The sequence below is a fragment of the Rattus norvegicus genome, chromosome 11 (assembly GCF_036323735.1).
Source record: "Rattus norvegicus strain BN/NHsdMcwi chromosome 11, GRCr8, whole genome shotgun sequence".
In the NCBI taxonomy this organism is placed as follows: Eukaryota; Metazoa; Chordata; class Mammalia; order Rodentia; family Muridae; genus Rattus; species Rattus norvegicus.
The window spans coordinates 94,250,982-94,265,762 of record NC_086029.1 but is presented as its reverse complement, the minus strand read 5'-3'; the positions used below and the strand labels follow the sequence as shown (position 1 = coordinate 94,265,762).

Here is a 14,781-nt window from a genome sequence, read left to right as displayed (position 1 = left end):
GGAATTACTGAATTAGAAACCATCCTATGTGTGTGTGAACGTGAGGTTATAAGTATGTGCCAAACACAGTCTATGCCACATTGGCAGTCAGAACCAGGGCTTCACCAACAGAGCTACATCCTTAGGACCAAGAAACCATCCTTCTAGGGCCTGAAAAGATGGCTCAGTGGTTGAGTACTTGCTGCTCTTCTAGGTGACCTGAGTTCAGTTCCCAGCAGCAAGGCTGCTCACGGCCACTGGTAGGTGTAGCCCGAGGAGATCTGCTGCTCTCCCTTGACTTCTGCAGGCAGCTGCACAAAGCTGACACACATGTACACATGCATATACATATAAATAAAATAAATTTAAAAAACGTTTAAAGAAGCTAATTTTTTTGACATTGTATGTCATGGTCACGCAGCTGTTCGCCACCCAGCCTGGCGACTGAGTTTAATTCTCAATACCCACATGGCAGGAAGGGTGAGCTGACCCTACACGTTGTCGTCACACCTTCACATGAGTGCACGGAACATATGCTTGCACATGTAAACATGATATTGCATGGGTAGCAGTGACCGAGCGAGACCTGCTGTGTACTGGTGTGCTGTGCGTGAGCCACTGCATTAGGAAAGTCACAGTGCCGCCATCCTCCTCCTAACTTCCCTTCTTCGCTCTGGTTGAACAGGCTGAAGGATCAGCCCCTGTGTCCTCCTCGGTTGGTTCTATAATCAAAACTCCTGGGCAGCCACAAGTGTGTGTAAGCCAGGCTACCATGGCGACCTGCAAGGCCACAGCTCCTGCTGCCGTCACTGCCGCGTCCCTGGTCTCTGCACCAAGCTCCATCTCTGGGAAAGCCACAGTGTCAGGTCAGTACTGGGCACTCCCTCTCCGTCTCTCTCATTAGACAGAATATGCTTAGAAGGTGTTCATTAAATAATCCACAAATAATCTCCACGTGGCTGCTTTTTAAACCACACTTGATGTGAGGTGTGGGAGTGGGCACCACAGCTAAGGAGTTGGTTCTCAGGCTCCAAGCTTGGTAGCAACCCGCCCTAACTTGTTCTGTTCAGTCCTGGCACTCTTTATATGGACCTGGCTGGCCCAAACTTGCCTCTGCCGCTGCCTCCTGAGTGCTGGGATTAAAGGTGTGTACCACCACCATCACTGATACAAGCCTTCTGAGGCATGACCTTTCTCTCTTCCTCCCATATCCTGACTCAAAAGAAAAGCTTTTTCTATAGCGTGGGCACCATTGAGGGTAAGAGAGCCAGGCCTGCAGTGTGTGCATTCTCTTATAAAGACACTGAAATGATGGAAAAACAAAGAAATGGTTGAGGTAAATAAAGGTAAAAAAATGGTTGAGGTAAAAAAAAAGATAGGCACAACCGGATCCAGCACGTCGCTGCTCCATGCTGGTCCCCTGGTGCTCTTGGACCCGGGCAATCGCTCCCTGGTGTTAGTTCTGGCACCATGGGGCGATATAGAACTCACATTAATTTATCCAGAGGCGGCTGATTCCAGTGTGGCATCACGCCACATTAGCCTAGCTCTCTTCTAGCCTCAGCGGCCTCTGCTCCTGTCCAGCCAGGAACTTCTGGTCCCAGGTACACAGTAATATCACGACTCCACAAACTATAGCCCAACAGTCAGACTTATATGTTAAATTCTCAATCCTCAATACATCCACACAGTAAACTTATAACCTATTGATACCTATAGATTGCCCACCTATGCTTACATAAATTTGCCTATAGAAATCCATCTCAACTACCTCGGTAGTTCAAGACCTCTGGATCTGGGTCATCCTTCTCTGTCTCCATCTTGATTCTCCCTTCTCCTTCTCTCCTGTCTTATACAAACATTGTCCCCACCTTATATTTTTACCGTCCAGTCATGGCCCTGACCTAACTGGTGCCTGCCCTCACCTGCATATTGACATCAACTGACGTGCAGGCATCGACAGGACATTGGGTGGCACTGAACACTGGTTAGTACATAGTCAGAACCTTTGTCCTTATTGCTTTTCAAGTGCTTAAAATACAATATTTTCATTAAAAATAGGAACTTGAAAACTACAAATACCAGGTCATTGCCTTACTACAAAGGACGTTTCTTAGCAGCAGCTACTGCTTTGCCTCCCTGTGTACCTTTCTGTTACACTGTGTTTGCAGAGCTTCCTGTCCTGCTTTTTGTTTTGTTTGTTTTAGGACAAGGACACTTGAAAAATAAATTATTATATCATATCAAAGTTTTATTATGAAGTCTCCATTATCCATTGCCTCCTGCGTGCAACTTTTTATTTACTAAAGGATGATTGCTCTGGGAACTTCCTTGTGGGAGAACCTGAGTGTCAGAGAGGGCACGATCTCAAAGGAAATGCCTGACCTTCACTGTCTTCCCACTCCAGGATTGTTAAAAATTCATTCCGGTCAGTGCAGTCCCCAGCAGGCGGTCCTGACAATTCCCAGTCAACTCAAGCCACTGAGTATCAACACCTCTGGTGGCGTGCAGACTGTCCTGATGCCTGTGAATAAAGGTGCGTCCACCCTTGTACTGACGAGCTCAGTCTCAGGGGAACCCTCCCCCTCGGCGGCGATGTCTTCTCGATTTGTACAGCTTGTCATTTCACTTACGTTTCATTTCATGTGTATGAGTGAGTGCATGCAGGCGTACGAGGTTAGAGGGCAACTTGTGAGTTAAGCTCTCCTCCACAGAGTGGTCCCAGGGATCAAACTCAGGCTGTTGTGATGCCTGGGGTAAGCACCTCTCCCTGAGCAGTGTGGCTGGTTCTGGCCGCCATTTCTGAAGATATGTCCAAAAGAACACTTTGAGCATTGTGAGAGCGGGGTTTATTTCCTTTTTGTTTCCTTAGTTTACTGACTGCCCCCATGTCCACAGGGGAGGCTTCACCTCACTTACCCTGCCACTGACCGGCAGCACGGCCCGAGATTGATGTACATTTAAAATGGGCTCTCACATGGAACTTAGGTCATTTGTACTAAAAATAATGTCTGTCTCTCCAGGAAGACAGGAAGGAGTGTAAGTGCCGTAGGGTGGGGGTGGGGTCATCAGCTTTGTGTTCTGGACAGAGCCTGGCCATTGCACTCCGGAATGTAGTGGCCACAGCGGTCGCCTACCCAGGGCTTGCACAGGGCTGGGCTGTCCGCTCTGCCGTGGATGGGAGAGGGCCTTACAAGCCCAGCCCCTCCTGGGGCCACTGTTGTCATTGATGGTCACTGCGAGAAGGGGGCTGTCGTCTTTAATGGTTTAACCACTGGTGAGTGGATAGCTCCACACCCAGAACCATGTGTGCAGTGCTGGCTGACGTCCAACCTCAACACGAAAAGTCAGGGCAGTAGGAGCAGCTTTTAGGAGACCAGGGAGCCGGTGGCATAACGGAAGGTGGAGGAGTGTATGAATTATGAGTATGTGCACATATAAACTTGCCGAAGATTAAATTAAAGAAAATAAATACTAATTTCTGTCACTCTTATACTCTCCTCTTTCTGTGTCTTAGTGGTTCAGTCATTTTCTACCAGCAAATTACCTACCGTCCTGCCCATAAGTGTTCCAAATCCCGCTGCCCCCAGCCCTGCTCCAGTAACAATCGCAAAAGGTATGTAGGACCTCACACTACCTTTGTTCCAGAGTTTCATGGTTTGAATTTCAGCGTCTGTCAGTCAGCCACTTGACATACACGCTCAGCAATGTCATAGTCTAAGGGAGGGATACATTTGGGGCTTCAGGCACCATTTTTGCCCTTCAGTTTATAACCTGGTTCAAGACACTGCATAAATAGCAAACTATGGCTGGTACGGACAAGACAGGTGACCACAGGTGAAAGGTAACTACTGACATATCGAAGTGCAGGATTTATGTGCAGGGTTCTCAGGGACGGGACAGGACTTGTATAAACCAGATCTTTTAAGAGTAGAGCGCGTCCAGCTGTAGGAGGTCAAGGGGTGTGCGGGTTGAAGGGAGCAGTAGAGACAGGACTTGGGGCTTACTGTGGAACATGAGCACCTAGGATGCATTTAGGCAGCAGAGTGTGAGAGGGAGCTTTGGTGGGAGCAGCCTGAGCCAGCAGGATATCCTGATTGTGAGAACAGATTAGTAGAAGGTGGGTCCGGTGGTCAGCTGCGACACCCAGCAGTAGCAGGGTCGTGCCGTCGGAGCCTCTAGTGTATTAGTCCTCAGTTCTGCTGCTTTGTGTGTCTGACACTGCCAGTAATTCTATTGTCAGTCCTTCTGTCAGATGCCACACCCTGCATTGTGTGTGTTGGGAATGCACACACCTCGAGACCATATGACTGACCAAGTGTCCAGTATTTATGGGTAGGGGAGCCTTTGTTTGCCCCTGAGCAAAATTTGCTGTGAAAGCATTAACGCCACTCTGTGCCTGACTGATGATGCGTTTTCACTTTGGACCAGGACACAGCATCTTTTATCTTTGTTTTTTATTACGTTCACCGCGTGTGCACGTTGGCTTGCACACACCATGGCACACATCCAGAAGTTTAAGGACAGTTTTCAGGAATTGGTTCTGTTTCCACCATGTGAATTGCAGGACCTAATCCAGGATGAGGACTGGCAGCACTCTCCTTCGCCCACTGAGCCACCTCACCAGCCCTCTTAGTTTGCTTTTAAGCAAAGTAAATGTGCAGGGGGGTGCATAGCCATTGAATACAGCAGAATCCCTTTTCAATAAACGGAAGAGAGAGGGGAGACTTAGCAATGCGGGATATCCGGTAATGCAGGGAGGGAAAGATGGGCAGAAGCAGCAGTTCGGGACCACCGTTTAGTGTGGTAGGTGCAGGTACTCGCCACCGAGGCTCTGAGGACCTGAGTTAAGGCCCAAGGTGGAAGAACCAATTCCCTCAAGTTGTCTCCGACTTCTCCACACGCCCCGGTACACTTGTGTCCACATACATACATATGCGTGCATACCAAACAAAGCTAAAACAGCAGAGGGGCAGATGGGGCAGCAGTTAAGAGCTCTTACTGCTCTGCAGAAGCTTGGATCCCAACACCCATATCCTAAGCTCACAGCTGCCCAGAGCTCCGAGCCCCACCTCAGGGGAGCTGAGTCTCTGATGCCCTCTTCTGCCCTCAGTGGGAGCCCTACAGTCCTGGCACACATACACACATAGCCATTAATAAAAGTAAAAAGGGGGGGGGGACCCTAAACATTTTAAGAAAAATTAACAGGAGATAAACAGGAATATATGACAGTTCAAAGTGCAAACACATAAAAGCCAAAGTCAGAACTGGTGGTATATCCCACTAATCTCAGCATTCCAGAAGCAGACATTTTTTATTTTATACAAGAGCACAAATCTACTTTTATTTATTAACTCTCTGTTAGTTTAAATCTGGGACGGGTACAGCATCACACGGATTCTGTGTCCAGTGGCCTTTGCAGGAATGTTGCTTCGGAATTTGGCACGAACCATACCACTGTTTCCGTGGCTCAGTCACTTTTCCCCAGATCAGTCTGGTTTTGTTTGGTTTGCCTCTGGGAGTCACTCTATTGTTTTTTGCTTTGTACACATAAGCTCATCTCTCGTGTAAGTGGAACTCAGTTTCATGTCGGGCACAAACACCTTCCATTTTAAGAAGAGCCGTGTGCTCTCTTTGGTTCCATAGGCCTCACTTGTAGCCAGAAGAAATGGCCTTGCACCACGGCCTTCCAGACATACTTGCTTTTTAAGAAGTCCTGTTCCCAGCAGGCCTCCAAAGGCACCAAGATGGCAGAAAGACTCAATGAGACATTCTTATGAGGCTATTAATTAACTAGTTTTTTTTTTTTTTGATAGCAGAACAAGCTTGAGCAGGAATCACAAAGACAGGATAGCAGATAGATACTAAGGAGTCTCAGCCTTTGAAGCAGTCAAAGGTCACAAAGACTGGTGAGACAGGAAAGAACGCCCATGACACAGCCAGTGGAGAGGGGTCGGGGGGATGTGGGCATTTCTGAAAGCAGTGACACTCTGCCTTACATCACAGGTAACAACTAGTCTGGAATATAAACTAGAATATGAGAGATCTAAAAACTTTCCTTGAAGAAAATATGAGACCTAGGATGTTGGAAAAAGGAACTTAATTATGAGAACCTTGCTTTATCAGAGAATATTAAAAGCAAAAAGTCAAGCTACAGACTCAAGATATCCTCCACAAACATACATACATACATACATACATACATACATACATACATACACACACACACACACACGCAAAAGAGTCATGTCTTGAATGTATGTAGACCACTCAAAATCAGTGTGAAAACAGTGATACACACTTCTCAGAAGAGACATCCAGATAGCCCAAAGCCTGTGAAGATTATTCAGTTTTATTAGTTATGAAAGGAAATGTAAATTAAAACCCTAGCAATGAAGCAGAATCACCAAGAGTTCAAGTTTACCCAATACAGAGACCGTGAGGGATATAAAGCAACCAGGGCCTGGGTCAGCTGCTGTGGGGCTGTACACACCACACACAGACACACACTCGTGTACTTAAGTCAGTAAAGACTGAGAGTAAAGGCAGGGAAGCCATGTGGAAACAAGCTATGTCAGCATAGTTCTTCAAAGGAATATTCTCGGAGACATTACTGTGTACATCAGCAGACTTAATGATGCTTGACTATGTCCTGTCAAGGACAGAAGTGTTTTAAATTTTATAGTTTGTGTGTGTGTGTGTGTGTGTGTGTGTGTGTGTGTGTGTGTGTGTACCGTGTACATATGTAATATCTTGGGATTGAAACTCAAATGTAAACAAGAAGGGTTTGTGCCTCACATACCTGGAGATAATTTCGTTATTTTGATTACTGTCCTGTGCATGGCAGCTGCTCGCAGTGCCCATACCTGTAACCCTAGTACTCAGGATGCAGAAGCAGGAGGGTTTTCATAAATTTCAGGTCAGATGAGCCGCAGAGGAAATTCTAGGCCATCTTGGGCTAATGAAACCTTGTCTCAAAATACCAAAAATAACATAATAATAATAATAATAATAATAATAGTAGTCTCATATTCGTGAGCGGTTTCAGCCATGAAGTAGCTGGTATTCAAACAGCCTTGAGTTATGGCCTGTGGTATTGAAAACCAGATAGAATTAACTTGAAAATTACCAAGTGCAACAGATTTCCCTTTTGCTTTCTGCATTGCGTCTCAGAATACTAGAAGGATACTTCAGCTCAGTGAGCTCAGCTGGGAAGATGATTCCAGAAGGGACACCTGCAGAGCTGGAACAGTTGCCATTGAGTACAGATATCCGTTCTGGGTGCAGTGGGAGAGATGCAGAGCAGCGTGGGGTGCTGTGGTGTCAGCCTAGGGTTCACTCCCGCTGAAACCTAAGCTGGTAGTTACCTCATGTGCTGAGCCATCGAGGGCAGAAGCCATCTGAGCCTCCCGCTTTGTCCTCACACCCTAGGTAACAGGGCCCTCAGTTAAGTTCAGCTGTTCAGAGGGCTCAGGGTCTCCACCACTCGCCCCTCACGGTTCTCTTTGTGGATCTTCCTTTGTAGTGAAGACGGAACCAGAGACTCCTGGGCCAAACTGCGTCTCACAGGAGACCCAGATAGCAGTAAAAACCGAAGAGAGCTCTGAGCTAAGCAACTACGTCATTCAGTGAGTATTCTAGTATTGTCTGCGGACTCTGCTTCTGGTGTCTGTGATGCTTTTCAGAATCATTGCGACAGCTGAGTGTGTACATAGTGAGGTAAGCATAGGGGGCGCTGTCATGGCACAGCAGAAGAGTTTATGTCTGCATGTGTTTGTCTGTATACCACTTGTGCACCTGATGTCCAGTGAGGCCAGAACAAGGTGTCACATCTCCTGGGACTAGAGTTTCAGATGGTTGTGAACCACTGTGTCAGTGCTGGGAATTGAACTTGAGTCTTCTGGAAAAACAGCCAGTGCTCTTAATTAAACACTGGGCCATCTTTCCAGTTCCTGAAGGGGGTTTAGCACTTGATCAATAGCCACGGAGGCCTCCAAACTTACTTGAGCCTGCTGATGTGCCGTCTGCTGAGTGGAGATGGCACCCTCAAGTGTAACCACCCTGTTTGTAGTTTTTGTTTCTGGGTATTTACACACCCTGATGGTGCTTTGCAGGTGTCTCTGCATAGCTGTGCACTCCTTTTGCTTTCTCTAAAGTTTTCTCTTTCAAATTAGGAGCCTCCTTCTGATCATGCACTTTGAATTGCTGGGAGCTTCTAGAGACAGTAGAAACATGGTGTCTCTTAACATGACACATGGAGGCTTCAGTCAGTAAGCCTAAGACAGGCATTTGTATAATAGCAATCACCTTATAAATAGATCTCACTACTAATTTTCAAAAGTAGATAAAATGTCTGGGATAGTTGTATAATTAGCCAAAATCTGTTTGTTCCTGATTTTTTTTGTTTGTTTGTTTTTAAAGCATAAACTGCCTTATAAAAGGAAATCTCTAACCACAAATGGTGGTGCATGCCCATAATCCCAGCCCTGAGTGAGAGGCAGGAAGATTAGGAATTCAAGATCATTTGCAAATTTGAGACCAGCCAGGGTTACATAAAACCATTTCTTAAAAAAAAAAAAAAACAGAAGGAAGAAAGGAAAGGAAGCACTTTATTAACAAAGAGAGAAAGAGAGAGCGAAAACATGTGACAAACCTGCAAAATTCTCTTTGTTACCCTTCCCAGGGTCGACCATTTGGAGACTATCCAGCAGCTCTTGACAGCAGTAGTGAAGAAGATCCCGTTAATTACTGCGAAAGGTAAGACAGTGCCCGCTTGTGCACTTTGTTAAGCTGTAAACCACTTGGGGTGTTACCATGACGGTAACTTGTAGCCAGACATTTGCAGGGGTCTCAGAGTCACAGTATCTTGGTACAGGCAACGCTGGCAATAAAACCAAGAGCCCCGTGTGTGCAGAGGCTTCACTGCTCAGCTCCTTACCCCAGCCCTCACTTAGTCTTTCATCACTTAATCTTTAATTCGTCGTCTTATGTAAATTAAATGTTGACATAGCGTGCCCACTGTCTGCTGTAGGTGCTTTACCAAAGTACACATTTCAGTAGCCAGTCCTTTGTGTGGTGTCTCCCCAGCTCACAGACGAGGACATGACAGGGACACCAGGTTAATTAACTCACACAGCTCTGGGTGGCAAGGTAACATCCAGCCCTAAGACCATTACTCTTTCTCTAAGATTTAAAATGGCATACTGTCTGGAAAGGGACAGTGATCAAGACCCCACACCAGAGTCTGCTGTGTTGTGCCCTTGGTGAGTGGGGTGAAGCAACAGAGAAGGTGCTGAACCTTGTTCAAGCTCACAATCCCAGCTCCGGGAGGACCATGGAGTACTATCTTGAGTTCAAGGCCTGCCTAGGCAACTTAGTAAGATCCTGTCTCAGGCTTAAAAATATAAAAGTGTTGGCTTGGGATGAAGCTCAAGAGTAAAACACTCACCAAGCGCGTGCAGGGTCCTGGGTTAGATCATAGAACGCTTACCTAGCATGGGTTGGATTGCTAGCATTGACTCCTAAAATCAAATATTACCTCCTTTTCTCGTTTTGGGAATCATTTTGAGGTAGTTAAAAATGTGCTTTCAACGATGGTTTCCCATCTTAGTGGAAAAGATGCCTCTCACACTTGCCCTACCTACACTGTGTGGGGTGTGTGCATGTGCGTGCAAGCGCGCACACACTAGGCAGTTCAAGGCCATCTGTTACAGTTTACAGAGCAGAACACCGAAGCCCAGAGTACTGCTATGGCTTACCCAGGACTACCTGGGGAGCTAGTGGTAAGGCTAAACCCCTAGTTCACTTCTGGTACATTCTTTAATCTGTCGTCTTTATCCATCGTGGAGATGTGTTGTCCAGTGAGAAATACGCAAGACAAAGAAAGGGGGGGCCAGTGAGATGGCTCAGTGGGTAAAGGCTCTCGGTCTACAGGGAACCTGCATAAGAAGCCAGGCGGGAGAGCCAAGCATGTTGGTGCATCCCTTCAATACCGCACTCAGGAGGCATAGGCAGGCAGATCTTAAATTTTGAGGCCAGCCTTGACTATTAATGAACCCTGTCTCAAAAAACCCCGAAATATAAAATCTAAGCAGTCAATACCTAGGAAGAGCTCAGATTACAGCGGTGCTGGTGTGTCTTTACCTGACATGAGGGCAGCCACAGGAGGGTTGGGCTCAGCCAGCCTAGAACCCACAGCTTAGCAGAAGTGGGCACTGAGTCTGGGTCTCAGTGATGGGGAGAAGAGAGCCAGGCCTCAGGAGCTGTTGTCTTACTTTGACATGGCATGCAGGAACCCTCACTCGCGCACATACATCTCACGCAGAGCAGTAACACTTCTATGAAAGGAGACCATGGAACTTGAAGCTGTAACAATAAACGTTTGGTGTAGACGGTGACCGTTACTCAGAGTCTGTAGTTCTGTTCTAGGTAATGATACCAGCTGTTTTTCTGCCAAGTCCTTGGAGCAGTACTACGGCTGGAACATTGGCAAAAGGAGGGCTGCTGAGGTAAGGCTGCCTGGGCCTGCCGCCCACTGCTGAAGGTCGGACAGCACAGCCGAGGGTAGCGCGTCTCTTCTCCTGTGTGGAGAAAAGGGGCGGCTTACAGTGCATTTAAGTGGTACACTGTTGCTCAGTCAGAGGCTTCATTCCTCCCGTCCCAGGTATCTTTCGAAAGGCTTGCCCTCCTGTACCAGTGAAAGCATCTGAGTGATTTCCTCTGAGAACTCTGTGTGTTTGGGGTTGAAGAGTTGGGTCAGCAGCAAGATGGCAGAGGACTCAGGTCCACTTCCCAGCAGTTCACAACAGTCTGTAATTCCCTTTCAGGGGACCCAGTGCCCTCCACTGGCCACTTCAGACACTGAGGCACGCAAGTGGTACACACAAAGAGACATAAAATTAAACTTTTTTTTAATTTGTAAATTTCAAAATAGTAGTGAATTACAGATGTTTACAGAGCACTGCCCAATGCAGTTGAATCATCAGAGAAGAAAGTGTGTGCGCTGTAGGTGGGCAGCAGTGGGAGCCGATCGTTGAGTTTGGTTTGGGGAAATGAAAAGTTGGTTCATGGCCTGGTGAAAAGCTTGAACGCAAACCTAGAAGGTTCTGTTCTGTTTTGTTAACATTCACACCAGTAGTAACTCTTCATCACATGTGAAGTTCTTACTGTGTGTGTGTGCGTGTGCGTGTGCAACACGCATGCTCACATGCATGCCACTGTACACTTGTGAAGGCTACAGGACATGATGAGCCAGTTCTCTCCTACCGTGAGATTCCTGCACAACAGCTCATCCGGCTTGGCGGCCAGCATCACCCTTGAGCCATTTCACCGGTCCCAGAAGAAGCGCTTTCATATTTCCTCCCTTTGTTGCTAGAGAGTAATAGCATCTCAGTTTTTAGTTGCTTGGTTTATTTCAGTGCGCAGCTTTGGTTTTAAGTTCAAGGATTTAATTGTGGATCAAATCCCCTTCAAGTGGCAAAGAGCGATGACCGTAAGGAAAGTGTTACAAGAAATCCTGGAGCGGAATCCAAGGTTCCACCACCTGACAGCCCTCAAAACCAAGCACATCGCGCACTGGTGCCGCTGCCATGGTTACACCCCGCCAGACCCCGAGAGCCTGCGACATAATGGAGACTCCATCGAGGATGTGCTGACCCAGATCGACAGTGAACCAGGTAGGAGGCCTTCGTAGGTTGCCCCGGGGTTGAGCACAATTGCCTTCCTTCAGCCCTAGAGAACACTTAGCTTCACTGTTCTTCCCTGCAGTTAGGGGAGAGGGAGAGCTGCTCTCGATGGCAAGGCCCTTTCTTCTTCCCACCCCCCGCCACACACACCAACACAACCCTTCAGAACTGGTTATACCCGAGTGTGTCAGGCGTTATACCCAGGCCTGGAATGATTATGTCAGCATGCGTTGTTCTCATGGGAGTCTCCTCCCTGGTTACTTTGAAGACGCCCAACCCACTCTCTTTCCCTTGCTGTGTGATCTTAGGAAGCCCTAGCAGGCCTCCTACAATCAGGATAGGCCAGCGTCTTATGGATGTCACTTACTGTAGCCCAAGCTTGGGGAGGGTGTTGGGGGCACATGAGAATAATCAGCAGTGTTGTAGGAAATACAGTAAAGAAACAGGCAACTGCTAGAGAATGAAATCAGGGCCGTGGCAGCATCGGCCTGTGCCGTAAAGAGTTAAAGGGTTCAGCCACGTGCACATAGAAGTCCGCATCCTCCATCCGTCTAGGTAATGGTATTCGTGCTGAGAGGGTTTGTTGGCCTTCAGATCTATAGCGTTGGTGAGCAGAGACCAGTGATCACCTCCCAGCTTCACTGGTCCTCTGTGTATACCACGTCGTGTCTCTGAAATGTAGTCAGAAGAACAGGCAGCAGCGAGGAGCCTGGATTTCATGTCCTCCTTTGTAACAGCGTATGAGCATCGCTTTATTGTCCTGATGCTCTACAACGTATTGAAGGCTGTATGCATTACCATGGCAACAGTGAGACATTTATTTCATTTTATTTATTCTTTTTTTTTTTTTGAAGTGAAAAGCCTCAGGTAGCCAGGCGGCCCCAAAGCTCACTGTGTAGTTGCACATGAACTTGTACATCTGATGCTCTTGCCTCAGCCTCCCCAAGCACCTCACCTAATTGATGCAGTGCTGGTCGTCAAACCCAAGCCTTCCTGAGCCCAGGGCCTCCTCCGTGCATGGCAAGAACGATCCCCACCTGAGTGAGCTTCATGCCCAGCTTGAATGGAAATGGCTTGATCTTCTTTGCTGTACTACATTTCTTACGTTTCCCATCTTTTTGAAAAAATGAAAATCAATTTAATGGTTCAGAAAGTGGGGCAGTGGCCTAGTTGTCCAGGCCTGGAGTGGATCATGTACTGCCTTGGTCTTAATGCAGCCGGAGTACGTTAGGAATAGGACACTTGTCTGCTCTTCTGTGTGAGGCACTGGTTCTCATCAGAGAGTCACAGGAAGGTTAGCTCCCACAGAACCCGCCTTCCTCAGACTGGGGATGGAGTCCTAGCCTGTTCTCACCTTGGCTGTCACAGACTGCTTCCTCTTAATCTAGAGTGTCTGTCGTCCTTCTCCACTGCCGATGACCTCTGCCGAAAGCTGGAGGACCTGCAGCAGTTTCAGAAAAGGGAGCCTGAGAATGAGGAGGAAGTGGATATCCTCAGTCTGTCTGAGCCTCTGAAGACAAACATTAAAAAGGAGCAGGAAGAAAAGCAGGAGGAAATGAGATTCTATCTGCCACCAACCCCAGGCTCTGGATTTGTTGGTGACATTACACAGAAGGTGGGAGGCTAAGGCTGTGGTACTGTCAGATCGCAGACCAGACATTCTACCTCAAGAGCTTAGACAGCAGTCTGCCCAGTTGACATGTGATTGGCTTTTGCCCATAACTTAGGTGTGTTCCCACGCTCCCATGTAAAAAGGTTGTGTGTTCAACATGGCTACAGAGCAGAGGCAGGTGGTCACAAAGGCTTTGCTCCTGAGTTTTTTTCTTACCTGCTTCTCCTTCATGAGGCATATTGTAATATTTTCATGTCATTCTTGAATGAGCAGTCCCCATCCATCTGGTCCTGTCAACTCCCTGTCCCCCTGCACCCCATGGCCTATGCTACCTTGTTACTTGGGAGAGAGCTATCAAACCTGATGACAGCAGGCAGCTCCTTAGCATCTGCCTCTACCAGCTGCTCAGGACCCAAGGGAAAGGCAGCATTTGCTGCCACCCACACCCGCTGGGTGCACACCAGGAATGGTGAGGCTTCTCTTTGCTTCTTGTAAAAATGGCCCTGGAGTCTTGACTTTTAGACCTTCTAAAGTATTGCTGGCACTATTATGAATTCTTTGGAGATGCCATTGTTTCATGATATGATATTTGGGGGTAAAAGCATGATTACGTGTTGTCCAGAGTGGTTAGAGAGCCCTCCTTCCAGCCAGGGGCCTGTGTGTACCAGAGAAGTTTACTCGCTTGGGAAAAGGCTTGTTTCCGTTGTTGATGGGACAAATGGCCCTCTTCTGCTCTTCCAGATCGGGATCACCTTGCAGCCTGTGGCACTGCACAGGAACATGTATGCCTCAGTAGTAGAAGACATGATCTTAAAGGTAGGTACTTGGTGGCACTGTGACCAGAGTGGGCCAATTTGGATTCTAGGACCTTGTGAACAGGGGACAGAAGGGAACGAAGAGGGCAACTTCGAAATCTCTCGTCTCACTTAGGGTTATGTTTCCTTCCTTTTCTATTTCTCTTCTCCTAGTTAAGGAAGTGAAGCCGTGTTCTGTCTAAGAACTGAGGGGTTTGTTGTGTTGAGGGTAGAACCCAGGATCTCACACATGCCACACCAGGCAGGCATTCTGCCATGGAGTCCCCTGGCTCCCATAGCTACCAACATCGTTTTAGTGCTGTTTCTTATGTTTATTAAGAAGTATCCTACTGTGAGAATTATCTGTGCTCTTATGATAGAGAGGGAGAAAACAGAGGCTTGGGCTTCCCTGCCTCTCACAACAGAGAAATAGCTACAGCTGGCCTAGGCCTTACCTCAGCAGTTCTTTTCCATCCTGCATCCCTCCAAAGGGAGACTTCAACAGCAGCCCTCGCTCAACACCCTGCTTTCCTTAGAGAACTGTCCAGTCAATAAGAACCACTTAGTCCAATGTTTAATCCCCTACATCATGACCTCTAAACAAACAAAGTTCAGTTTTTTCCAAGAACTTTGTAATATTTAGCTGGCAGTTATTTCCAGAGGTCGGGTAAAGAATGGGGTCAGCTGCGTGTCTCCCGCTAGTGAGCACATG

The 14,781-nt window shown here is 47.4% G+C and overlaps 1 protein-coding gene across 7 annotated transcripts in view; it reads left to right on the top strand.

Annotated features, from left to right (window-relative positions):
• Positions 1 to 14,781, top strand: part of Yeats2 (YEATS domain containing 2) — an 86,115-nt gene that overhangs the window by 67,890 nt on the left and 3,444 nt on the right. For all 7 annotated transcript variants that reach the window (NM_001109057.1, XM_063270713.1, XM_063270710.1 and 4 more), the window contains 9 exons: positions 665 to 845; positions 2,387 to 2,515; positions 3,497 to 3,595; positions 7,505 to 7,607; positions 8,663 to 8,736; positions 10,408 to 10,487; positions 11,453 to 11,654; positions 13,052 to 13,278; positions 14,017 to 14,091. In NM_001109057.1, coding sequence (NP_001102527.1) covers positions 665 to 845; positions 2,387 to 2,515; positions 3,497 to 3,595; positions 7,505 to 7,607; positions 8,663 to 8,736; positions 10,408 to 10,487; positions 11,453 to 11,654; positions 13,052 to 13,278; positions 14,017 to 14,091 — 1,170 coding nt within the window. The remainder of the gene's footprint in view (positions 1 to 664; positions 846 to 2,386; positions 2,516 to 3,496; positions 3,596 to 7,504; positions 7,608 to 8,662; positions 8,737 to 10,407; positions 10,488 to 11,452; positions 11,655 to 13,051; positions 13,279 to 14,016; positions 14,092 to 14,781) is intronic.